Source organism: Chroicocephalus ridibundus, chromosome 3 (genome assembly GCF_963924245.1).
Source record: "Chroicocephalus ridibundus chromosome 3, bChrRid1.1, whole genome shotgun sequence".
Taxonomy (NCBI): Eukaryota; Metazoa; Chordata; class Aves; order Charadriiformes; family Laridae; genus Chroicocephalus; species Chroicocephalus ridibundus.
The window spans coordinates 99,569,953-99,592,383 of record NC_086286.1 but is presented as its reverse complement, the minus strand read 5'-3'; the positions used below and the strand labels follow the sequence as shown (position 1 = coordinate 99,592,383).

Here is a 22,431-nt window from a genome sequence, read left to right as displayed (position 1 = left end):
TTGTTTTTAATGTTCTGATTCAGTCTGGCTGCTGTTAACTATCTGCTGCACAGATAGCCCAGGGCCGTGAATTTCTTAAAGTTCATTGGCTTTTTTTTCTGCAAGGATATAATATCACTGGTTTGGGTGATTGGTAGCTGTGTAATAAATAAAATGAACTTGGCATTCTAGCATTATCTAATGAGACTGAATTGCATTTTTAATCTTGCTTATAGTAATCAATTTATATTGTGGACTGCTGAGATATTATCTATGTGGAATGCAAATGCATTTTTTTCATGTAGAATTGTTGATATTAATGACATTTTTGCACTTCTGTGAAGCACAGACATGTGAATATGTATCATTTTATGTATAATCTTAAGTGTCTCAATTTGATGTAACAGATGATCACTGAGAAAAGATCTTGATCTCTCACTAGCAATACTTTCTGGTTTGTGTACTTAACACAGTGAAGGATATTTTTTGCTTTTTGGTTTGAGATTATTTTGTTATGTTTTTGGTAGATTTTATGGAAAACATTAATAATAGTATAGTATTAATACAATATATTAACATTCTATTACTATTAGTATCAATAGTTCATATTATGTTGGTATTTGCATTACTAATATTACTATTTACATAATATAATACTAAATACATTCATATCTACATACACACACACACATGAAATTCTAACTTCTGTAAAACATCTGTAATGAAATTTTAAAAAGCAGCATTAAAACCATTACAGAATATAGCTGGAGAAAAGGCAGAAAAAAGATGACTGCTTCTAATATACATGTTCACAATCAATAACCAGTCTGATATTATAAATGTCAAAAATACTTCTCTCAACTATCTCCTTAATCAAATATGAAGTGCAATCTGTAACTTGTAAAATCACCCAAATTAATATGAATATTATTGAGAAGTATTCAGGAAATAGTACTAGTAACCGAATAAAAAGAATTGAGCAGTCTTTATACTTACTTTTATGTCTTCTATTCCGCGTTTTCTATATTATAAATTTGGAATTTATTAGACAAATTTATTTCACATTTTGATTAATATAGTCTAGGTTTAGATTTTATTATAACTAGCAGAATCCAAAACTTTTACAGTCTGTATGAGCTGCGATTTTTTGTTTTAGCTTTAAGGATCGCACGGTACTAATACTGAACTTCAGCAGGAATTCAAACTTGTTTCAAGATGATAAATCAATAATAAATGATCCAAAACACATGAGCATATTCAGATGTAAGAAAAAGTGTTAAAAAATCAATAATATCCCTATAAGCACACCGATTAACCTAATTAGAAATAAATAAAAGTAGAATGTGTCTCTATGCACTACAATGCTCTCTGCATATACATCTTTCCTTTAAGTTGGTATCTCAAATACTGCTACGTCCAAGTTCATAATCTGCAGACTTCATAACACCGATTGACTTGAAAGGAAGAACACAAGCAACTAATACAGTGTTACAGGAACATTTTAGATTTTCCTTGACGGTATCACTTCTTTGTATTGTTTAGCCTTGAAGACTTAGGAAGATCACACCCTGAAATGGTAAGGGCTATCGGCACACTAGTAATGAAGAATCCCAACAGGCGAGCAGTGTATGCATCCAGAACTTGAATCAAAATATGTGAAGTCTCATATACATTTATTTTTAGATCAATGGGATTAGGCAAGACAGTATATCGCCATTATATGGTAGCCATAATTACAGAACATTGCAATTCCATTAAAAGGGACTTACCAATCTAGTTTCATTACATTTCTCTCTTTACCTGGAAAACCTTTTTTTAAAAAAATCAAAAATTCACATTCAAAATACACATGATACAACAGAGCTATGTAAATATGTTACCTCAAAAATGTAGTATGAACAATTCGTGATTTGTGTGCTTTTAAATACAACTCCCTTTCTGTCAAACAACTAAACCATTATTTCTTTTCAAAAGACAAGTAACTGCTTCTGGAAAAATATCTGAATTCTAAAAAGAAAAAGAAGCATTGAAACAATAAGAATATGATAAGCATCTTGACAGTAGAAAAACAAACACTGTGATATTATGATGGAAGCATAAAAATCATGTAAGCCGTAGGCTGCACCAGAAAAAAGGCAATATAAAGAAAGCAGTCAAATAAATATATACAAACTAGCACAAATCCTTTTGCACTGACATTTCATGCAGAAAGAAAAATACAATATTAGAGCTCTATTATGTATCACCTAACCAAGATGATGACAGTGCTTGTTAAACACGAAAGCAGGTTAGAAAGGGTAAGGCAGAAAACACAATAATGGGAGAGCTTAATTACTCCCAAGCAGTCCGGTAAGAAATCATGGTAAGATATGATGCAGGGCCTACATTTTTAGATGCTGTAAGTAACAGTTTCTTGGAACCATTAGAGAAACCACAAGAGAAATAACTCTTGATTTTGCATTAAGCCAGGCATAGGATCTGTTTCAACACGTAATCATCAAAAAAAGAATTTAGAAACACTGACTACAATGTACTCAACTTCAGTGTTCTTCTGGGAGCAAAACATACTTAAAAAATCCACCAAAAATAATTTAACTGCCAACAGGACAAGATTAGCAAGGATAAAAATAAACAGAAAAACTAATGGGTAAAATGCTTGAAGGTTACAGAAAAACACTTCCATAGAGTTCAGATAAATACGTATGCTCTAGCAGGAAAAAAAAAATAATCAAGGATAGCTTTTAAAAAAAAGGAGCTGGAATGACAAAATAGCAGAACAAAGACGACTATTAGTTGACATCTTTCAGGCCAAAATAAGGGTGGAGGGTGTTAAATCTCCAACTGTGCATATTCAAAAAAGTTCTGGGATGTAAGTTATTTTAGGCAGAGAAAATTACTCATAGAACCATAGAATCATAGAACTATAGAACAGTCCAGGTTGAAAGGGATCTCGAAAGATCACCTGGTCCAACCTTTAATAGGAAAGGGAGTTTAGATGCATCCTGTCCAATTGCATATTGAAAATTCCTTGAACACATGAATAGTCCTATACAAGAGGGTCATTAAACATCATAGCTTACTTAATTTCCAAAAATATTTTGACATTGTTCCCCACCAAAAGTTTTTAAAGAAAATTAATAGTCATGGGAAATACAAGGTCGTCTTTTCTTGGGTTAAGTAAACCAGTTAAAAGAAAGTAAACAAAAGTTACAGACACTAGGTCCGTTTTCACATTGGTTAGCTGTCACAAATATTGCCAGCTGAGTCCTGTGCTCTTAAACACTTTCACAAATTACCTGAGAATATATGAAGTACTGAGGTGAAAACATTTGCTGACCACAACAAACTACTCAGAACAGTTAAAACAGTAGCTCCCTGCAGAAGACCGAAGAATTATCTCTTCATTCGAGAGACAGGACCCCGGATTTCAGGGAAATGATGAATCATGTAAGAAGAGAGCATGTAGACCATGATTGCTCAGTATAAAGGAGAACGAGTAGCAGTGAATGGGACAGCAGTCAATAAAACAATGAATGACATGTAGAAGATATATTTTTGGTGGTGTGACAAATATCTATTTAGTCTCTAACTGTGTATTTATATAAAAGCACATAAATATATAAAATAGCTGGAGAAAGAATAAGCAGAGCTCTTAATTAGAATAAGCATTCGGGTGATGCAAAGACAGATCCAGAGCATACCTTAAGTAGGACATTAGAAAGAAAAGACTTGTCATGATCTAAGGCTGTCATGTCAAGATCCAAGAAGAAATCAGACACTCTTCAGAATGTAACATGCATTTCAAACAAACAAACACTTTGAATTGAAATTCAAACAAACAAACACAACTGCCTTTCTGAATACTGTAATCACAAACCTGACAACAGAGCAGACTTAGAAGACATATAATGTGTGTAAGGAAAATCAAATTAAAAGGAAGTGGCATAAATACAAGGACAAATATTTTCCTCTCCTTTTTGGAAAAATATAGGCACTGGAATTGGTACAAAAAGGAACAGCTCACAGTTTCTGCAATGTAACATTAAACCACATGAAGATGTTGGACAGAAGAGTTATAGAATCATAGAATAGTTTGGGTTGGAAGGAACCTTTAAAGGTCGTCTAGTCTAACCCCCCTGCAAGAAGCGGGGACATCTCTGGGGGCTGGACTAGATGATGTCCATAGGTCCCTTCCAACCCTATGATTCTATGATCTTCAACTAGATCAGGTTGCTCAGAGCCCCGTCCAACCTGACCTGGGATGTTTCCAGAGATGGGGCATCTACGACCTCTCTAGACAACTTCTGCCAGTGTTTTACTACACTCACTGTAAAAAATTACTTCCTTCTATCTAGTCTAAATCAACACTGTTCACTTTCACTTTCTGTATCACGGCAGAACCTCAAACTCAAGTGCATAGCTACTACAAGCTAAGCACCTATATTCCACTATACCTTGAGTGAAGATTAATGCCTGGCAACTAGCTCCCACTTAGTCTATTCTGAGCTACAGCTTAAACTCATGGAGCAGGCGATGGTTTATATTATATAAAATATGAAATCTTCTTTGAACAACTGCCAAGCAGATTTATGAGCCAATGAAAAAAAGCTATAGCCAGTCTACAGGTCTCATCGTATACATTGATAGAAAAATTTAAGAAAACTGAGGCAGGTTTTTTTTTAAACTTAGAGGACTCTGTGAAGAAACCTGGCAATTTGACTGGCAAACAATATGTCTAAATTCTGTCAAAATAAAATGCTTTTACAAATCATACTATTCTTAATAATTAAGTACGAAAATTTCAGATGTGCTGTGGGCCAACAGGAAATTTGTGAAGGTTCAAGAACTGGCCCCTCTAAGGTTTCAAACTACCTGCTCTTGCTTATACCGCTGTAGCTAACAGTTGCAGCCATGTAACAGTCTAGTATGCCTTGTAATCCTATGAAAGATTGGATGTCCTTTCCATTGTTGGCTTCTCCAGGAATCTTCTCACGCTGAACGCTGCAGCCCAGGTGGCATCAGCTGGGTCAGGACCACTGCAATTTGCTCACATCCAATGACTACCGTAGCAGCATGTTAAAGCATCACGTCAATATAATATTATTATAAATTATTATGTGAAAGCCCCAGTCTGCAGCTTTATCAAATAAGGTAAAGGCCAGATAACCAAACCTGAACACTGTGCACAGATTGTACTAAATTCTCCCACCGCTTTGCAATGCTCCAGGAAGGGAAACGGATCATAAACTATGTCTAACTAGACAGTTACAGAGGGTTTACTGTCGCTTTGGTCTGTGGAGGCACAGCCGCTGTAACACACAGCTAACTGCTTTCAGATCATTCCAAATTAAGGGCCTGATTCTGTATTTTGTAACAACTGTTTTACATTGCCTATTTCTTCACTCAATGCCATTAAATTCAGATGATTTATATGTTTATACGTTGTTTTATACATTTTAGCAATTGTTTATTAAAATGTTTAAAACATGTTTATGGACATATGGTAACACCCAAGAATATTCTGAGACCAAATGGGCAGTTTTATAGCATCATATGATTGTGATATCACACTCTTTTTCATCACACATCTCTTTTTCATAAGAAAACTGTATGTATTCTTATATATGCACAGCATATTTTATACCTATGTATTTAAAATACGTGCCCCCCACAAAAAAAGTTCACCCAGATTTGGGCTAGTCGTCTAAGTGAGAGACTTTAGATGTATAATGATTTCCATCTCATCTTAGTTACAACACTAACACACTACGATCCCGAGCATATCACTCAATTATTACCTGTTGCCACTTCCCCATTGGTAACATGGGGATACCAATGCATATGTATTTGCATACTTTCCACTTAATCTTTTATCTTTATTTAGAAGATTGTTCTCCTGGTACAGAAACTTCCTTTCCTTCTGAAACTTCACTGTTTGAATACTTGCAAAGTTTAATTACAGAGAACTGTTTATGTTGAAAAGGAATATGAAGATATAATGACATTTCACATTCTCAATACTAAAATACTATTAAGTCTAGAAATATAAATTATTGTAGCAATTATAGCAGCAGAAATAACACTATTACTGCAATTAACTGTTGCTGTAGGTATTTGGAAACAATCTTTAATTTCCCTTTGAGTGTACCAATCTTCTCTGCAGAGGAATAAGCTATTGTAAACAATTAATGATACTAAAGCTAGCACGAAATTAATTATTCTGAAACATGTCTTGAGATTTCAGAAATAATAATTTTTTTTTCAATTTCTGATTTAAAATGTCTTTTTATTGTGTGTAATTTGGTTTCCCTGTTGTTGATTTTTGATTCTTAGAAAACAGCTATCATAAACAGCTTAAAAAACTCAATGATTTAAAAAGATGACACTGTTTAACTGTTTAACTGATTTTGCCATTTATCTCTTTCTTAGATGTGACAAGTCTGAAGTATGCCCGTCACATTCTTTAACGAAGAAATAGGATATGATTTAAAGATAAGTAATAAACAAAGCTGTCAGAATTGAATGGGAGTTTTTTTGCTGTGTAGAGACAGCAGAACGAGATGTCTGCCAGCCAGCTATTTATAGTTTAGCTTTCCTCCTGGCTCTTCAGCTCTGCCTTCCTACACTGTCAGATGAATCCACTAAACTTTGCAAAGGACGGTTTACGGAGAGTCATAAAACCAATTTCTTGCTGTGCGTGAAACAGTTTGCAGTGCTTGAACTTGGAAGAATTTGTCCAAGGTGCTTCGGCGCACGTTATCTGTTATCTCATTTCCTACCCATGTCTTCAGATCCTTCAGAATTCATACCCAGGCAAATACTTTTTCTACCGTCGGCCTGTGGGTGCGCAGCACCAGAGAACTGTAGATGTGTACGAGGGAGGAGTGGCAGCGACAAGCCGTTATTGATCAAAAAATTTAAGCCCCCATTCCCCATCCCCCTCTGCCGCTCGGGGGGAGGAGATAGGGGAGCTGGGAATGAGTTTGGGGAAAAAACGTAAGGAATATCCACTGCCCTCCCTTTGTCCACAGAGCCCATCATCTCAACATGGAAGGTAATCATACAGGTCAGGCAGAGCTTTCCGTTGGTAAATCCATGCTGATTGTTGACCTGCTTGTCCTTTGTTTGTTTGTTTCATAGAATCATAGAATCATAGAATCATAGAATCATAGGGTTGGAAGGGACCTCTGGAGATCATCTAGTCCAACCCCCCTGCCAGAGCAGGGTCACCTAGAGCAGGTTACACAGGAACACGTCCAGGTGGGTTTTGAATGTCTCCAGAGATGGAGACTCCACCACCTCTCTGGGCAGCCTGTTCCAGTGCTCTGCCACCCTCAGGGTAAAGAAGTTCCTCCTCATGTTTAGGTGGAACTTCCTATGTTCCAGTTTGTGCCCATTGCCTCTTGTCCTGTCCCCGGGCACCACTGAAAAGAGCCTCGCCCCATCGTCCTGACACCCACCCTTTAAGTATTTATAAGCGTTGATAAGTTGTACAACTGTCCCAGGAACTGAGTTGTGCCATTGGCCTGACCAGCTCATGGTTACACAGATCTTCTCCTTGGTCTTTTTGAAGATGAAATTAACATCACTTCTTCCCCCGCCCCCCCCCTTCCCCCCCAGTCATCTGGGACCTCCTCTGATCGCTCTAGTCTTTCAGAGGTGATAAGAGAGTGGCCTTGTGATAACATCAGCCACTGGCACATGCTTGTATGCATCCTATCTGGTCCGATGATACTTTCTATGTCTGGATTAATTAAGTAGTCCATAACTTTATCTTGCTGTACTGTTGCTTGTGTTTCTCCCCACCAACCACTGCTACTAGGCACAGAGATCTGGGAGCTTTTGATTAGTGACGAAATCTATTGGGTACTATGGCATTGGTTCTGCAGATGTCACATTTAAATATATCACCGCCTTGAGCGTAAGGCTGTATTCTGTTCTGAAACGCCTTCCCAAGCCATGGCAGCAACCAGGGAAATCAGTAGAGAGTGACTAGGAAGGAAATTCAAACTTCTGTTGATAGTGTACTGTCTGTTACTGCCCTGGGCAGCTGAAACATAAATAGTTGGTGTTTATCAAGCACTCCAGTCTAGAGCTATTACAATTTTATTTATTGATATTTCTATTCAAAATGGTGTATAACAGGCAGAATGGCAATCAGGTTCAGAACAGACTCAAGACACCTCAATGAGTACATACAGAGAAACAGTAACTTCTCTTAATAATTCCTCAAAGACCCTATAGTTTCCTACTCAATCTTTAAGGAAGACTGAAACAATTTTCTTCCTTAAAAAAAGAGTAAAAGGATACACCTTATAGTACCCTTTATAAAGATGGGGAGGTAATTCCCCTCTCATTTTTGGAGAAGAAAAGATTCAACTTTTTGAGACTGAAAGGCAGAGAATAACTGTTGCACCTTGCCTTACATGTCGAGGGCACTCTGACTCCAAGCAATACCAAATTATAAACATACAGACTAAAAATAAATATGTGGAAAAAAATGCATGGACACTTGAGACCTGATTAGAAAACTGCAGTATAGGAAATCCTCAGAGGACACAAAATTTTACCCTGAGGGCTTCACAGATCATATCAAACTTCACTCATAAAGAAAGGAAGAGGAATCCAAACTGGAAATTAATAGTGCGGCATCAGCCAATTCCAGCAATACAGAACTCCTGTGTCAACAGTTTCTGGCACTGACAGCTAGAAGTTCCTGTTAGACAGAAACTGAAGCAGTCCAGGGTCTGAAGTCACTGCTCTCTACAACTTCCACAATATCGGAAGGTAGGAGAGCCAAGAGCAGAGTGAACTACTCCAGTGAGAGAAGTAGCTCATCTAAAACAAGACAATGTATTATTAGGCAGATACTACGGGTATCACAAGGGTCATTATCAGACTTGACTCCAAGAGCGATCAGAGCATTTGCCAGAAAAAGCTGAGTCTCAGCTGGAACAGAAATCTCCCTTGAAGCAAACTGCAGGATGAAGGTCAGAAACAGACCTTTTCTGTTTTGGCGATGATGAAGGTTTTACAATAGAAGCCTGACTGCCTGGGTCAAAGCTGATGAGAAAGAAACTTCCTGGAGTGGTTTCCTACTGCTGGGATTGAAAAGCCCACATAAAGAGAACTTGGACAGACGGTTCTCCGTTCCCTGACAAAGAGGAAAAATCTAGCCTTTATAGACTGTATGTGGCTTATAGCCAACAGACTTTGACAGGGAAGCCAAGAAAAATTAAACTTGCCCAAAGCTACAAAAAAGTAAAAATTAAGCAAAATGAGACACTAAGATCAAAATAAACACAAAAATCACAAAGGAGAAAAGAAAATGAAGTTAAATAAAAGGCTGAGGTAATTTCAAACAGAATGCAATGAACTGCAAGAGCTTCATGGGAAACTAGAGAGGCAACTGAGAGTTGAGGATTTTTACCTTTTGGGGAAGTTATAAGAACACTTGCTTTCCAGGTACTAGCAGAGGTTAAGTATGACCACCATGAGCACTTGCACCTGTCCCACATTTATTACCTCATCTAAATAACAAGCATGGACCATAAGATTTCCCCTATTAATCTTGTGTTAAGAACAGAATAATCTATTGAACTGCAACATCCTTAAAGAAAGAAATCCCGTCTTGATATGATAATCCAACACATATGTAGGCAAAATGTTTTAGCAGTAAATTACCCTTAAACCATTGTGGTTTATTGCTATTTTAACTTACCTAAGGAAAACATATTTTTCTGGATTTTATTTTGCCTTTGGCTAGTGAAGAGCTATTTACCATCTCAGACTTCCTTCTCACATACACATTATTATGTATAATCCTCAAATAAATTGCTTCTTTACCTGCTCCTAAATACACTCCATGGATTAAACTTCTCTACGCCTTCACTATAAATTCTTTGGGTTATCCCAAAACCCCATTCCTTTTAGCTTCTAGGAGACGGGTCATTTAAACATTGAAACTATAATTTTCTTTTATCTTTTTAGTATAGAACATTTATTGAAGATACACTGTTAAAGTAAATAAAATCTTACATGCAACTAATAGGATAAAATATTCTAGATGAATGGATAGGTTGTGTGTGAACATCTGAATTAAGAGAAAAGTTATATAACTGCAAATACTATTTGATGTGTTCTTTTAATGCCAGTATGTGGTATTTAGAAGTATACTTTCGGCTGAGTATTTTGCAATCCTAAAAGCACCTACTTATAAGAATTTTCAAGTTGGATTTCAACAGTATTGTTGCTTCACTGGTTACTGTACAATTTATTATAAGGTGAAAGCAATCTAGAAATGCTGCATTACAATAACAGCATCAAAACCACGTCTGTGCTTGAAATGACTGTATTTGCCTCATGATAAGATGACCTTCAATTACTGAAGAACAGAACAGAAATAAAAAGGTTCAAATGATTGCCACCGGGTGAAGTCTACCCAAATGTATGGCTTAAAAAATGAAATCTGGACTACATATGTCCATCTCTGACTACATGATTCTGCTGTGCACTGGGAAACCAAAAAAACCCCACAGATTAACTTTGTTAGAATTGTGGGGCGACACCTATCCAAAGATCACTGCTCAGATAAATGAGACCTGGACTACGCCAACCCGGCACTAACAGTTTAGTTTATTCCACTATGCATGGAAAACTAATAAAGACTCACAGATAATCCTTGTTATATAACGATGAACAGCTTTATAATCTGGTAACACATCTGGGACATGAGACTAGAGAGCAAAACAATCCAGGTAGCAACGCTCACTGGTTTTATACCAAGGGAAAGTCAGAGACTGACCTGGGGCTATTTGAGTACCAAAGCCACTAGTGCCTAATACCAGCAATTTAATTTTAAAAAATTATACATAGCTATGACAATAGTTCCTTGGTTGCAGAGGAAGACTCCATTCTCAGACACCTGACAAGATGTAGAAGGCTGAGCCAGCTGGGAACTGCTTTGCACAGGGGCCACACCGCCAGGAGCTGGACTGAGTGTCCCCTGTGTGCACGGTCCCAGTTTCAAATGAATTACGGGAGCTGGGACTTTGATCTGTGAGAGTGTGAGGAGTTTGAGTATCACAGACTAGAATAGACATTGCTATCTACACTCATCCTGCTTTAAAAAAAATAATGTAGTTTGGTAGTCACTGAAGTGATGCACATCTGTTATTGTGACTCCTCTACGTCAAATTCCTCTGTAACAACAATTCAGCAATGATCCACTTCTCTCCAACCCTCTACATGATCCCCTTTGTACTCTTCCATATTACTTCTAACCCCCACACATGTCGTTACCCTGACTGCGTACACGGCCCTACAAATTCAGGCTCCTCTCCTTCATTAACGCAGTTCCACAGGCTAACTTTCTCTTGCTTGGTCCATTTTAACACACCCCTGCCTGTGCCAGCACGGCATGCAAGCAGTGAGCCTCTTCCGTTAGGGAACTCAGTCCAGTTATATTTTTCACATCTTCATAGAACTACCACCTGAGCTAACAGGTACCTCCTCTAAATTTGGTCATATTTGCTCCTTAACTCTGGAAAAAGACTGGCCTGGCTAAACAGGGAGCTAGTGTTGCAACTTAGGGAAAAAAAGAGGATCTATGGCCTCTGGAAGGAAGGGCAGGCCACTCAAGAGGACCACAAAGAGGTAGTGAAGCTATGTAGGGAAAAAATCAGGAGGGCCAAAGCCCAGCTAGAACTAAACCTGGCTTCTGTTGTCAAGGACAACAAAAAAAGTTTCTATAAATATATTAGCAATAAAAAGAGGACTAAGGATTATCTCTGTCCTCTAGTAGATGGGGCCAGCAACATAGTGACCAAGGATGAGGAAAAGGCTGAGGTACTTAATGCCGTCTTTGCCTCAGTCTTCAGCAGTAGGACCAGTTGTTCCCTGAGTACCCAGACCCCTGAGCTAGAAGACAGGGATGGGGAGCAGAATGAAGCCCCTCTAATCCAAAGGGAAACGGTGAGGGACCTGCTTCAGCACCTGGAGGTGCACAAATCTATGGGGCCGGATGGGATCCACCCAAGGGTATTGAAAGAGCTGGCGGAGGTGCTCGCCGGGCCACTTGGTATCATTTATGAGCAGTCCTGGACAACCGGGGAGGTCCCAGATGACTGGAGGTTGGCAAACGTGACACCCATCCACAAGAAGGGACGGAAGGAGGATCCAGGGAACTACAGGCCAGTCAGTCTGACCTCGGTGCCTGGGAAGATCATGGAACAGATCCTCCTCAGTGCCATTATACGGCACATGCAGGAGAACAGGGTAATCAGGCCCAGTCAGCATGGGTTTGTGAAGGGCAGGTCATGCCTATCAAACCTAATATCCTTCTATGATAAGGTGACCCACTTAGTGGATGAGGGAAAAGCTGTGGATATTATCTACCTGGATTTTTGCAAAGCTTTTGACACTGTTTCCCACAGCATTCTCCTGGAGAAACTGGCTGCTCATGGCCTGGACAGGTGTACTCTTCGCTGGGTAAAAAACTGGCTGGATGGCCGTGCCCAGAGAGTGGTGGTGAATGGAGTTAAATCCAGTTGGTGTCTGGTCACAAGTGGCGTCTCCCAGGGCTCGGTGCTGGGGCCGGTTCTCTTTAATATCTTTATCAATGATCTGGATGAAGGGATCGATTGCAACCTCAGTAAGTTCGCAGATGACACTAAACTGGGCGGGCGTGTTGATCTGCTTGAGGGTAGGTTGGCTCTGCAGAGGGATCTGGACAGGCTGGACCGATGGGCTGAGACCAATGGTATGAGGTTCAACAAGGCCAAGTGCCGGGTCCTGCACTTGGGTCACAACAACCCCATGCAGCGCTACAGGATTGGGGCAGAATGGCTTGAAAGCTGCCCGGCAGAAAAGGACCTGGGGGTGCTGGTGGACAGCCGGCTGAATATGAGCCAGCAGTGTGCCCAGGTGGCCAAGAAGGCCAACAGCATCCTAGCCTGTATCAGGAACAGTGTGGTGAGCCGGACTAGGGAAGTGATCATCCCCCTGTACTCGGCACTGGTGAGGCCCCACCTCGAGTACTGCGTTCAGTTTTGGGCCCCTCACTACAAGAAGGACATCAAGGCGTTGGAGTGTGTCCAGGGAAGGGCTACAAAGCTGGTGAGGGGTCTGGAGGACAAACCTTATGAAGAACGACTGAGGGAGCTGGGGTTGTTTAGCCTGGAGAAGAGGAGGCTGAGGGGAGACCTTATCACCCTCTACAACTACCTGAAAGGAGGCTGTAGAGAGATGGGGGCTGACCTCTTCTCCCTGGTGACAAGTGATAGGATAAGAGGAAATGGGTTCAAGTTATGTCAGGGGAGGTTTAGATTGGATATTAGGAAACATTTTTTCACTGAAAGGGTTATTAAACATTGGAATAGGCTGCCCAGGGAGGTGGTGGATTCACCATCCCTGGAGGTGTTTAAAAAAAGGGTAGATGGGGCACTTAGGGACATGGTTTAGAAGTGGCTTTTGTCAGGGTAGGTTAAAGGTTGGACTTGATGATCTTAAAGGTCCCTTCCAACCTCAGCAATTCTATGATTCTATGATTCTGTGATTCTACTCAAGGCAAACAGGATTGCAGGTCATAACGTCAGGCCGGAATGCCGTTTCTGTTCACTTCACTTACCAGAGTCCCACGCACCAGCAAAACTCTGCAAGGGACCATACTCAGATGTAACCCTCAAAAAGCTGTAAGTAATTTTTATTTTTTGCTTAGTTTAAATCTCTTCAGTTATATCCTATCAATATGCCACTCACAAAATAACAAACACCTTAAATAAAAATAAATAATTAGAAAAAAATACCTGTTTAAATGCATAACGATGAGGCAAGCCACCAACAAATATGGATCCTGTTTCAAGCCAATGTGAACTGGACCAGAAATTTCCAGGTATACTTGTCTTTGCAGATATCCCCAGGATTGACATTTCTGCTTCACATGGTACCATGCCTTGCCTGCATAAATTTAGATGTAGGCACATTCAAACCATATATAGTTTACATTACTGTCTATCTGACAAATTAATTGGGCTGTTACTAAACCATTAAGGAAAGAAAATCAAGCAAATAGCTGTTTCTATATTAAAGACTATAAACGTAAAAGAAGCTGTTTAACAAGCCGTAAGTTGGCGTGTCTTTGGGGTTTGAACTTCCATTTAAATGAAGCCATATTGTAAATCTGAGCAGTGTAACTGCTAAAAAAGCCAAAGCACATAATAATGGCTGAATTAAAAAAGGCAATTTTTAACAATAACAAGAAGGCTTTCTAATTTGAAAAAAAAAAAGAGACATCCACTGACCTCAAATATTTTAAATATCCCTCTTTTTCATCACAGAGAAAGATAACCAGGAAAAGCAATTTAAAATAAACTGCATTTTAGAGACTGCAAACATGCTATAATCTGTAATACTTATCCTCAAAAGCATCATTCCTAAAACTGAAAGCAGTAATATTAGACCCTGAAATTAATATATACATTCCCTCTTCCCTCCCCCTGTCCACACACCCTCTTAATGGTGTCACTCTTAACAGAATGCATAAATTGTTAACAATAAACAGAAGGTGCAAAGTAAACAATTTGGTTTTCTTCAGTTTGTTTTTTTTTTAATGATGTGAAGCTCATTTACATTCTGATAACCAAGTGGCAGCAAGCACTCTTGTCTTCATGAAAGAAAGCACAGTGAAGAAATACCAGAACTAAACAAGTCTCTCTCACAGGAATTTGTTTCAGCCTGTCCTCCTCTCTGCACACAAAACAAATCAGAGTTCAATCAGCCATATGTTTAAAAGTACCTTTGTAATAGAGGTGCCACAAAAAACCTATGTGAAAATAGCATATGCCAAAAAAAACCCCCAAAAAATCAACATAAAAGCAACAGTCTGTAATTCAGCTAGGATGCTACAGGTAAAGTAGGAATTCAGTTTATCTTTGATAATGCAAAATTAGCTTCTGAATTTACTAGTTACAAAAAGAGCATGGAAGGAGTTTTCTTCACTATCCTCTGTCAGATAATGACATATAAAGGATTTCTCACATACTATTTGATAAGGTCTTATATAATTTTTTAACTGAGAGGGTGGAGACAACATTAGCAACATTTGCAAACAGTTCTCTCTATTTTCTGTATAACTCTGGTTTTGTGATACTTTCAGAAAAATATGCAAACATGGTAGTAGCCTTTTAACAGAAGGACTATAAATCTTTTTTTGCAAGCAAAATGGCCTGTCCATCCTTTGGTAAATAACTTCAGAGGAAGACCATACATTTTTGTTTCGTTGTTAAAATCAATATTAAAGAAGAGAAATAAATTGGGCTTTTAATCCCGTGGACTAAATATAAACTACTTAAGGGATCAGTTCAGGGGATTTTTTTTGTTGTTTTGTTTTCACCTGATTTTTTACAATGTTTTTTTGAACTTGCTAAATAGCTAACACGAACGAGGAGGAGGAGAAAATCGTAACCAGAACTGCAATCAAGGAAAGGAATGTTTTCCTACCACGTTTTGTAGATACCGTGCAATGGTTGTACGTCTAAGCACACACACAAGGCTCTGCAGCACACCATTTTCATTATGTGCTTACAAAGGAAGTTTGCTAATAATGTGCGTAAGTGCTACGTGCATTCTCGGGTAGCTCTGTTTGCAATGCTTAAGCAGTTACTCCTAAGGCTGGACCCCAGCGTGACATCTTGGGCGTATTAATTCTGCAGCAGAAAGCTTTGGTGAGAGTCCTAAAGAAAAAAATTATTGATTTTTAAATATCTAAATGTTTTCCTCTTCCTGATAAAAGGATATAATATTTATGAATAAAGGTATAATGACAGGATAGCAATCTTTCGGAAATATTTTAAATCAGGCTTGTTTTAATGCAACGTAATTCTTAAGACTGGAGTGGAAGACAGTCAGGAGGGGAACTGACAGGCATTTTTTATTTTTGTAAACTAATCTACAGACGTACTAAAGGAAGGAAATCTGCCCAAACAACTTCTTTTGTTTTCTTTTCTTTTAATTACTATTTCTTCAACACATTCTACACACGCTAACACTGTAACTGGTTTTGTGACCACGTATGTCCTTCTATTTCAAAAGCACCGTAATTACAAATGTAATTCTCTTCATGTTAGCTTTAGACATATTTGTTAGCTCGTCTTTAACAGCTAATATGATGGGTATGCAGAGGTATTTTTGTGTGCATATATAAACATATTTTGAAATTAATTCCCAGTATTTTATGTCAGAAAACAAGTTAATGCAATTCAATAGCGTGAGCTGCCTTCCCCCTAAGCTTGTTAGAATGTCAGCCACGGACCTTTGATTGCGCTTGATTGAATCTAGCAGGGTCTGGCCAAATTAGAATAACAACCTTAAACCATTATTGTTTAGCATTTGCTGATGATACAATCACTGGGTCATATATGCACTCTATGAAATTTCCATCAGGCTTTTAAAATACTTTTTCTACAATCAGCACATTGGGTGCTTTAAAGGTCAAGTAAGAAGACAAAGCTTTTTGCATAATTATAAAGGGGGAAATGCATACAGCAACTCTCAAGCACTTTTGCTGGGTAAGCTACCAGTAATTGCGCCTCAGTCCAACCCGGCAGTAATAGTTCACAGATTCCTCATTTGTACTCACATAAACGTAATGATTAAATACTGGCCTATTAATTATGACCTGAAGATGAGTTCTGTCTAAACAGTATTAAATCCATTGCCTAATGCCTCGCAGGTTGGAAGGATGGAAAGGTCAGACAATAATTTGATAACTGTTGGGATAACGGTACCTAAACATGACAATGTCTGCATGAAATCCAAATCCTTTTACATAATGTCCTCACTTGCTGACATTTGTTAGTAATGATTAAATGACATGTTTGGGATTATCATAAAATGGTAAAAAGGTAATAAAACAAATGGGGGGAAAGGAGGAGGGAAAGGGGGCTGTCCAGATAAAGTATTAAATGTCAGTCACGCTGCGCAGCCTTGCTGGGAATAAAGCTTCTTTAATCGGGGTCTCCTGATGAGAAAGGGAAATCTCTTGTTCTAGAAACAAGATCGAAACTTTCACCCATCTAGCAATTTCACTTTGAACGTGATCACGCTAAACAACAATAAACAATTCACTAACTACCCTTGAACGATTTAGGATGTAATGTTAGCATTCAGTCTATTAAACAAAAACAAAAGTAGGTTTGCAAACAGCTCATATATCAAGTATGAGTTGTGAACTACAGGAATTAAAGAGAAGTTTTATTATTATATATTGTGAAAACCAATCCCGAAGTTCCCTGGTTTTATTGAAAACAACCAATTGATTAATTAAAGCTAAGAAACATATTTCATTTTCACTGTGTTTAATTACTGTTTTACAGATTTCTTATCTTAAAAAGTCAAAGCCAACTCCTGTTTCCACTCAGTATCTAGTAGATTTCATTTTCTGGTTTCATACTGAAATTGCTCCTTGCAGTAGAATGCTTATTTTTGTAAAACTGCAACAAAACAACAGACCTATCCTCACAGAAAATTAAGAATTACATTTTCTTAATGCACATTTAAAAGGCTGAATCAATTTTGACCCAGTACTAGTTTTAAAAACCTTAAGGCTTTACAAGGCTGTTTGAGACAACTTTAAGATTGGAACATCTGTACCCCTCTGCTCAGAGAGGGTGTGCAGGTTTCACCCTTGGAGGTTTTCAAAACCCCACTGAATAAAGCCCTGAGCAACCTGGTCTGACACCTTGGCTGGGCCTTTGAGCAGGAATTTGGACTAAAGACCTCCTGAGGTCCCTTCTAGTCGGAATTATCCTATGAGCCTACAATCCTGCAACATTCTTCTGTAGGAAAAAAAAAACTCGCAACCCCATAATAATAACATTTAAAGTGGAAGGCAGAATCTCATATTCATAGATAATGTGGGTGGGAAGGGACCGTTAAAGGTCAACTAGTCCAACCCCCCTGAAAGGAGCAGGGACATCTTCAACTGGATCAGGTTGTTGAGCGCCCCGTCCAACCTGAACCTGAATGCTTCCAGGGATGGGACATCTACCACCTCTCTGGACAACCTGTTCTAGTGTTTCACCATCCTCGCTGTAAAAAATTTCTTCCTTCTGTCCAATCTAAATCTCTGTTAGTTTAAAACCATTACCCCTTGTCCTCTCCCAACAGGCCCTGCTAAAAAGTTTGTCCCCATCTTTCCTATAAGCCCCCTTTAAGTACTGAAAGTACCCTCAGTAGATTTATTTAGATAGAAAATATGCCAGTTATACTCAGAGTCGCTATATTTTCACTCTGCAGTAAGACGCGTCATTTTAGACTGCTCACATCTGCTGGTGCTGACTGTGCCCTACTGAGACATCCAGTAACACACACTTTCATGTTGCAGATGAACTAATGAGTCAACAACATTTTTTTTCTCGTTCCCTCTGACGGCAGACTCATGGAGCATATTTCCTAGTCTGATATTAGAGAGCGATTTAAATAAATAAATAAGAACAATGAAGCTAATTACAAGGCATGATGTAAATTGCTTTAAGAATGTGTGTGGGGGGGAATAATCTTTGTTTCGTATTCTAAGGAATGAATAAATACGGTACCCCCTTATTCATTTCACAGAGGTTACACTTACATTCCTAAACTGAAAAGGTCCGCAACGGGAGTTCGAGTCCTGACACATAATCGTCCATATTTTTATGAAGTTATCACAGCCCCTGTTAGAGTTGCCGCCCAGGCTAGCTATCACCTCCAGTTCTGAAACTGAAAAAGTTCACTGGTACGTGCAGTTCAGGAATCATTCCTACTTTAAATGTTGCCAGCCTATTTTGCTAGAAGTAGTTTTATAGACACGATGTGGGACCTGTCAGTTGGCCTCAGGTCCAGAAAATGGTCTTCAGATTTCGGTTTTATTTACTACTATAGATTTAGCTAGAGAAAAAAACAATAATCTGTGCCTCTGGCCAAATCTGTCTGCAGTTGGGAGAGCTTCAAGTTTCCTGCTGCTCAAATTATAATAGCCTTAAATTCTATTTACAGAAATTAAACTTTAAAAAAATACGCACTTATTTCAAGTTGATGTAGCCAGATGTAAGTAAAGGGTCATTTAGTGAACAGCTTGGCACGAATGAGAGTGCTGTATTCAAGCATTCAGACAGTGGCAAGTTTAGAGGTGGATCTAGACTTGCAACACTGACGAAACTGAAAGATGGCATTGAATAAGAAGATAGTCACACAGTGGGAATTCATATTTACATGAACTCTGCAGGCCAACATTATTTCTGGTCTCTAGACCCTGTCTGTGTTCTTAATATCATTTCTATGCTTGTGACATGGGGCCAAGGCAGCCACAGAACACTGAACCCACCTGAGTATCCATTAGCACTCTTTGGTGTTCCTCAGAAAATTATATAGAACAAAGTTTTAGGAATGTTGCCTGTTATTAAAATCTTACTCTATGGTTTTTATATTTCTGCTCCTGCAATTTCAGAAGTTCAAGCAGAAAATTTTAATGCTTAGAAGTGAGACTAACGAGGTCTTTTGCGATCCAAACTAAAAGAAAGTAACAATGACAGGAACATTTTTAGTATTTATTTGGTTAAAAAAGCTAGGCAAGAATAGATCACTGTACACCACAGATCTGTCTCTTTGATGATTCTAAATCTTAACTTCTAAGTGTCTCCTTTGATGGCAGAGTTCTGAAAAGGTGTGGAATGTGATTTGTACCCAAGATGTGGCATGACCAATTAAGCTTTTATCTTAAAGAGGCTGTAAAACAACAGTTTGTATCAAACTAATTGGTGGTATTAAGTTGCTATTAACTGTTATTATGATCAATTTAGTATAATTAAATCCACTGCATTCAATTACATTGTTAGAAAAAAGCAGTGGCTTATTCTCTTGTATTGTGTTTACGTGTCAAGGTTTTGGTAGCGGAGGGGCTACAGGGGTGGCTTCTGTGAGAAGCTGCTAGAAGCTTCCCCCATGTCCGACAGCACCAATGCCAACCGTCTCCAAGATGGACCCACCGCTGGCCAAGGCTGAGCCCATCAGTGACAGTGGTAGCACCTCCGTGATATTTAGGAAGGGTAAACAGCTGCTGCACAACAGCAACTGTAGTTGGAGAGCGGAGTGGGAACATGTGAGAGAAACAACCCTGCAGACATCAAGGTCAGTGAAGAAGGAAGGGGAGGAGGTGCACCAGACGCTGGAGCACAGATTCCCCTGCAGCCCGTGGTGAAGACCATGGTGAGACAGGCTGTCCCTCTGCAGCCCACGGAGGTGACAGCAGAGCAGATATCCACCTGCAGCCCATGGAGGACCCCACACTGGAGCAGGTGGATGTGCCCAAAGGAGGCTGTGACTCCATGGGAAGCCCTCACTGGAGCAGGCTCCTGGCAGGACCTGTGACCCCATGGAGAGAGGAGCCCATGCTGGAGCAGGTTTGCCTGCAGGACTTGCGACCCTCTGGGGGACCCATGCTGGAGCAGTCTGTTCCTGAAGCACTGCACCCTGTGGAAAGGAGCCACGCTGGAGCAGTTTGTGAAGAAGCACAGCCCGTGGGAAGGACTTATGTTGGAGAAGCTCACGGATGACTGTTTCCCATGGGAGTGACACCACGCTGGAGCAGTGGAAGACTTTGAGGAGTCCTGTCCCTGAGGAGGAAGCAGCAGCAGACACAACGTGTGATGAACTGACCACAACCCCCCCTCCCCCTCCCCCTGCACCGCTTGTGGGGAGGGGGTAGAGAAATCAGGAGTGAAGTTGAGCCCGGGAAGAAAGGAGAGGTGGGGAGAAGGTGTTTTAAGATTTAGTTTTTATTTCTCATTATCCTACTCTGATTTGATTGGTAATAAATTAAATTGATTTCCCCAAGTAGAGGCTGTTTTGCCTGTGACAGTAATTGGTGAATGATCTCTTCCTGTCCTTGCGTCGACCCACGAGCCTTTTGTTATATTTTCTCCCCTGTGTCCAGCTGCGGATGAGGAGCAACAGTGCAACACTGGTGGGCACCTGGCGTCCGGCCAGGGTGAACCCACCACATCTCTGTTGACTGATCTGAAGTTTATGAAAAATAGACACTCTTTGTGGAATATAAAAAACATGCACAACATATTGAGCTTTCATTTCATAATGGTTTTTCATTCCAATTAAGATTTTTTTATGTTGCGTTGATGCAAGACAATATTATTTAGCTGCAAATAAACAATCTTTTGTTTTATTAGAAGATTTGATCAGTGAAGGTTTTTTTGTATACTAAGATAGATATGCAAGACGAAAGTCTGCTTTCATTATTCTCTATTTCTGGAAACTAATCGCAAGATCTGAAAATATTAATGCCAAGTTTCTCTGTCATAATTTCGAGGTTCTGTCCATTTCCACTATTCCTTCTTTCTCTGTGAAATCTTAGTTCTTGCTGAATTAATAAAAATCACTTGTTGTAGAGACTTCAGAATAGCAAAGGGTATTCTGACATGTCTGGCAATGCAGAACCGAGATCTTTACTACACAATGTTCTAAAGGACTAAGCCCATGTAACATCAGCAGTATAACAGCATGATTTTTTTTCCGAAAGAAAGCTTGTTTCTGAAAGAAAGTTAAATTGCTCATTTTAAGACAAGCTTTAAGCTAACATTTTAGAGAAATTCTGAAAGTGGAGGACTGTGAATATGTGCAGTAGATATGGTAGCGCCTGGATCATCTCACTGGCATTTCTTATACACCTATAGGTATGGTTTGGCTGGCAATTTAGGCAAAGGACTAAGTTCCAGCCTTTATTCCATGGGCGTTCATATGTTCCTTCACCCTTCTTCGCCTAGCAATTTGCATTAAGAAAATCATTCAGCTGAAGACAAAAAAAAAAGTATATACTTTTATCTGGATCTGTTCTCTATAAAAGCTCTAGACACATAAGGCAGTAGCTGAATTTAAAAAAAAAAAAAAAAAAGGAAGAGAGGGAGAACAAAGCAGCTTGAACACGGAAAAAACAACCAAGTCTCCCTGAGGCCAAAAGTCCCTTTGAAGGGACTCTGAATTGTTCCCCTTTTGTTGAAATGACTTCTCGGAAAAGAAATAACAGGATCCCCCTCTTTAAAGATAGACTTTATTTAGTGCACAAGATAACAGATTTTTAAAAGGCAACTTTTTAAATAATGAAAATGTAGAAATAAGTGTGATAGGTTAAATCAAAGTCTTGAAAGCAAATTATTCTCTAACTTGAATAAATTCTTTGCTATATACTGTTGGTGCTGAACAAAATCTCCTTCCTTCCATGATCTTACAAGGCTCACCTTAGTGCTTGCTTCCTACAGCAGGCAGACTCTGTTGTTTTTTTTTTTTTCCCCAGGATTTTCCCAGTCTGCGTTGTTGCTGCAGACTCTCTGCAAGCTCCATCCTGTCCTTCAGGAAGACAAAGCTTATTTGCTTTCAGAAGAGGAGCAATCTCCCTGCCTCCAGATGACT

At 39.2% G+C, this 22,431-nt stretch overlaps 1 protein-coding gene across 1 annotated transcript in view; it reads right to left on the bottom strand.

Moving 5' to 3' along the window:
- EYS (eyes shut homolog) overlaps positions 1-22,431 on the bottom strand; it is an 884,174-nt gene that overhangs the window by 277,425 nt on the left and 584,318 nt on the right. Inside the window, exon 35 of the mRNA XM_063330257.1 lies at positions 13,785-13,935. Coding sequence (XP_063186327.1) covers positions 13,785-13,935 — 151 coding nt within the window. The remainder of the gene's footprint in view (positions 1-13,784; positions 13,936-22,431) is intronic.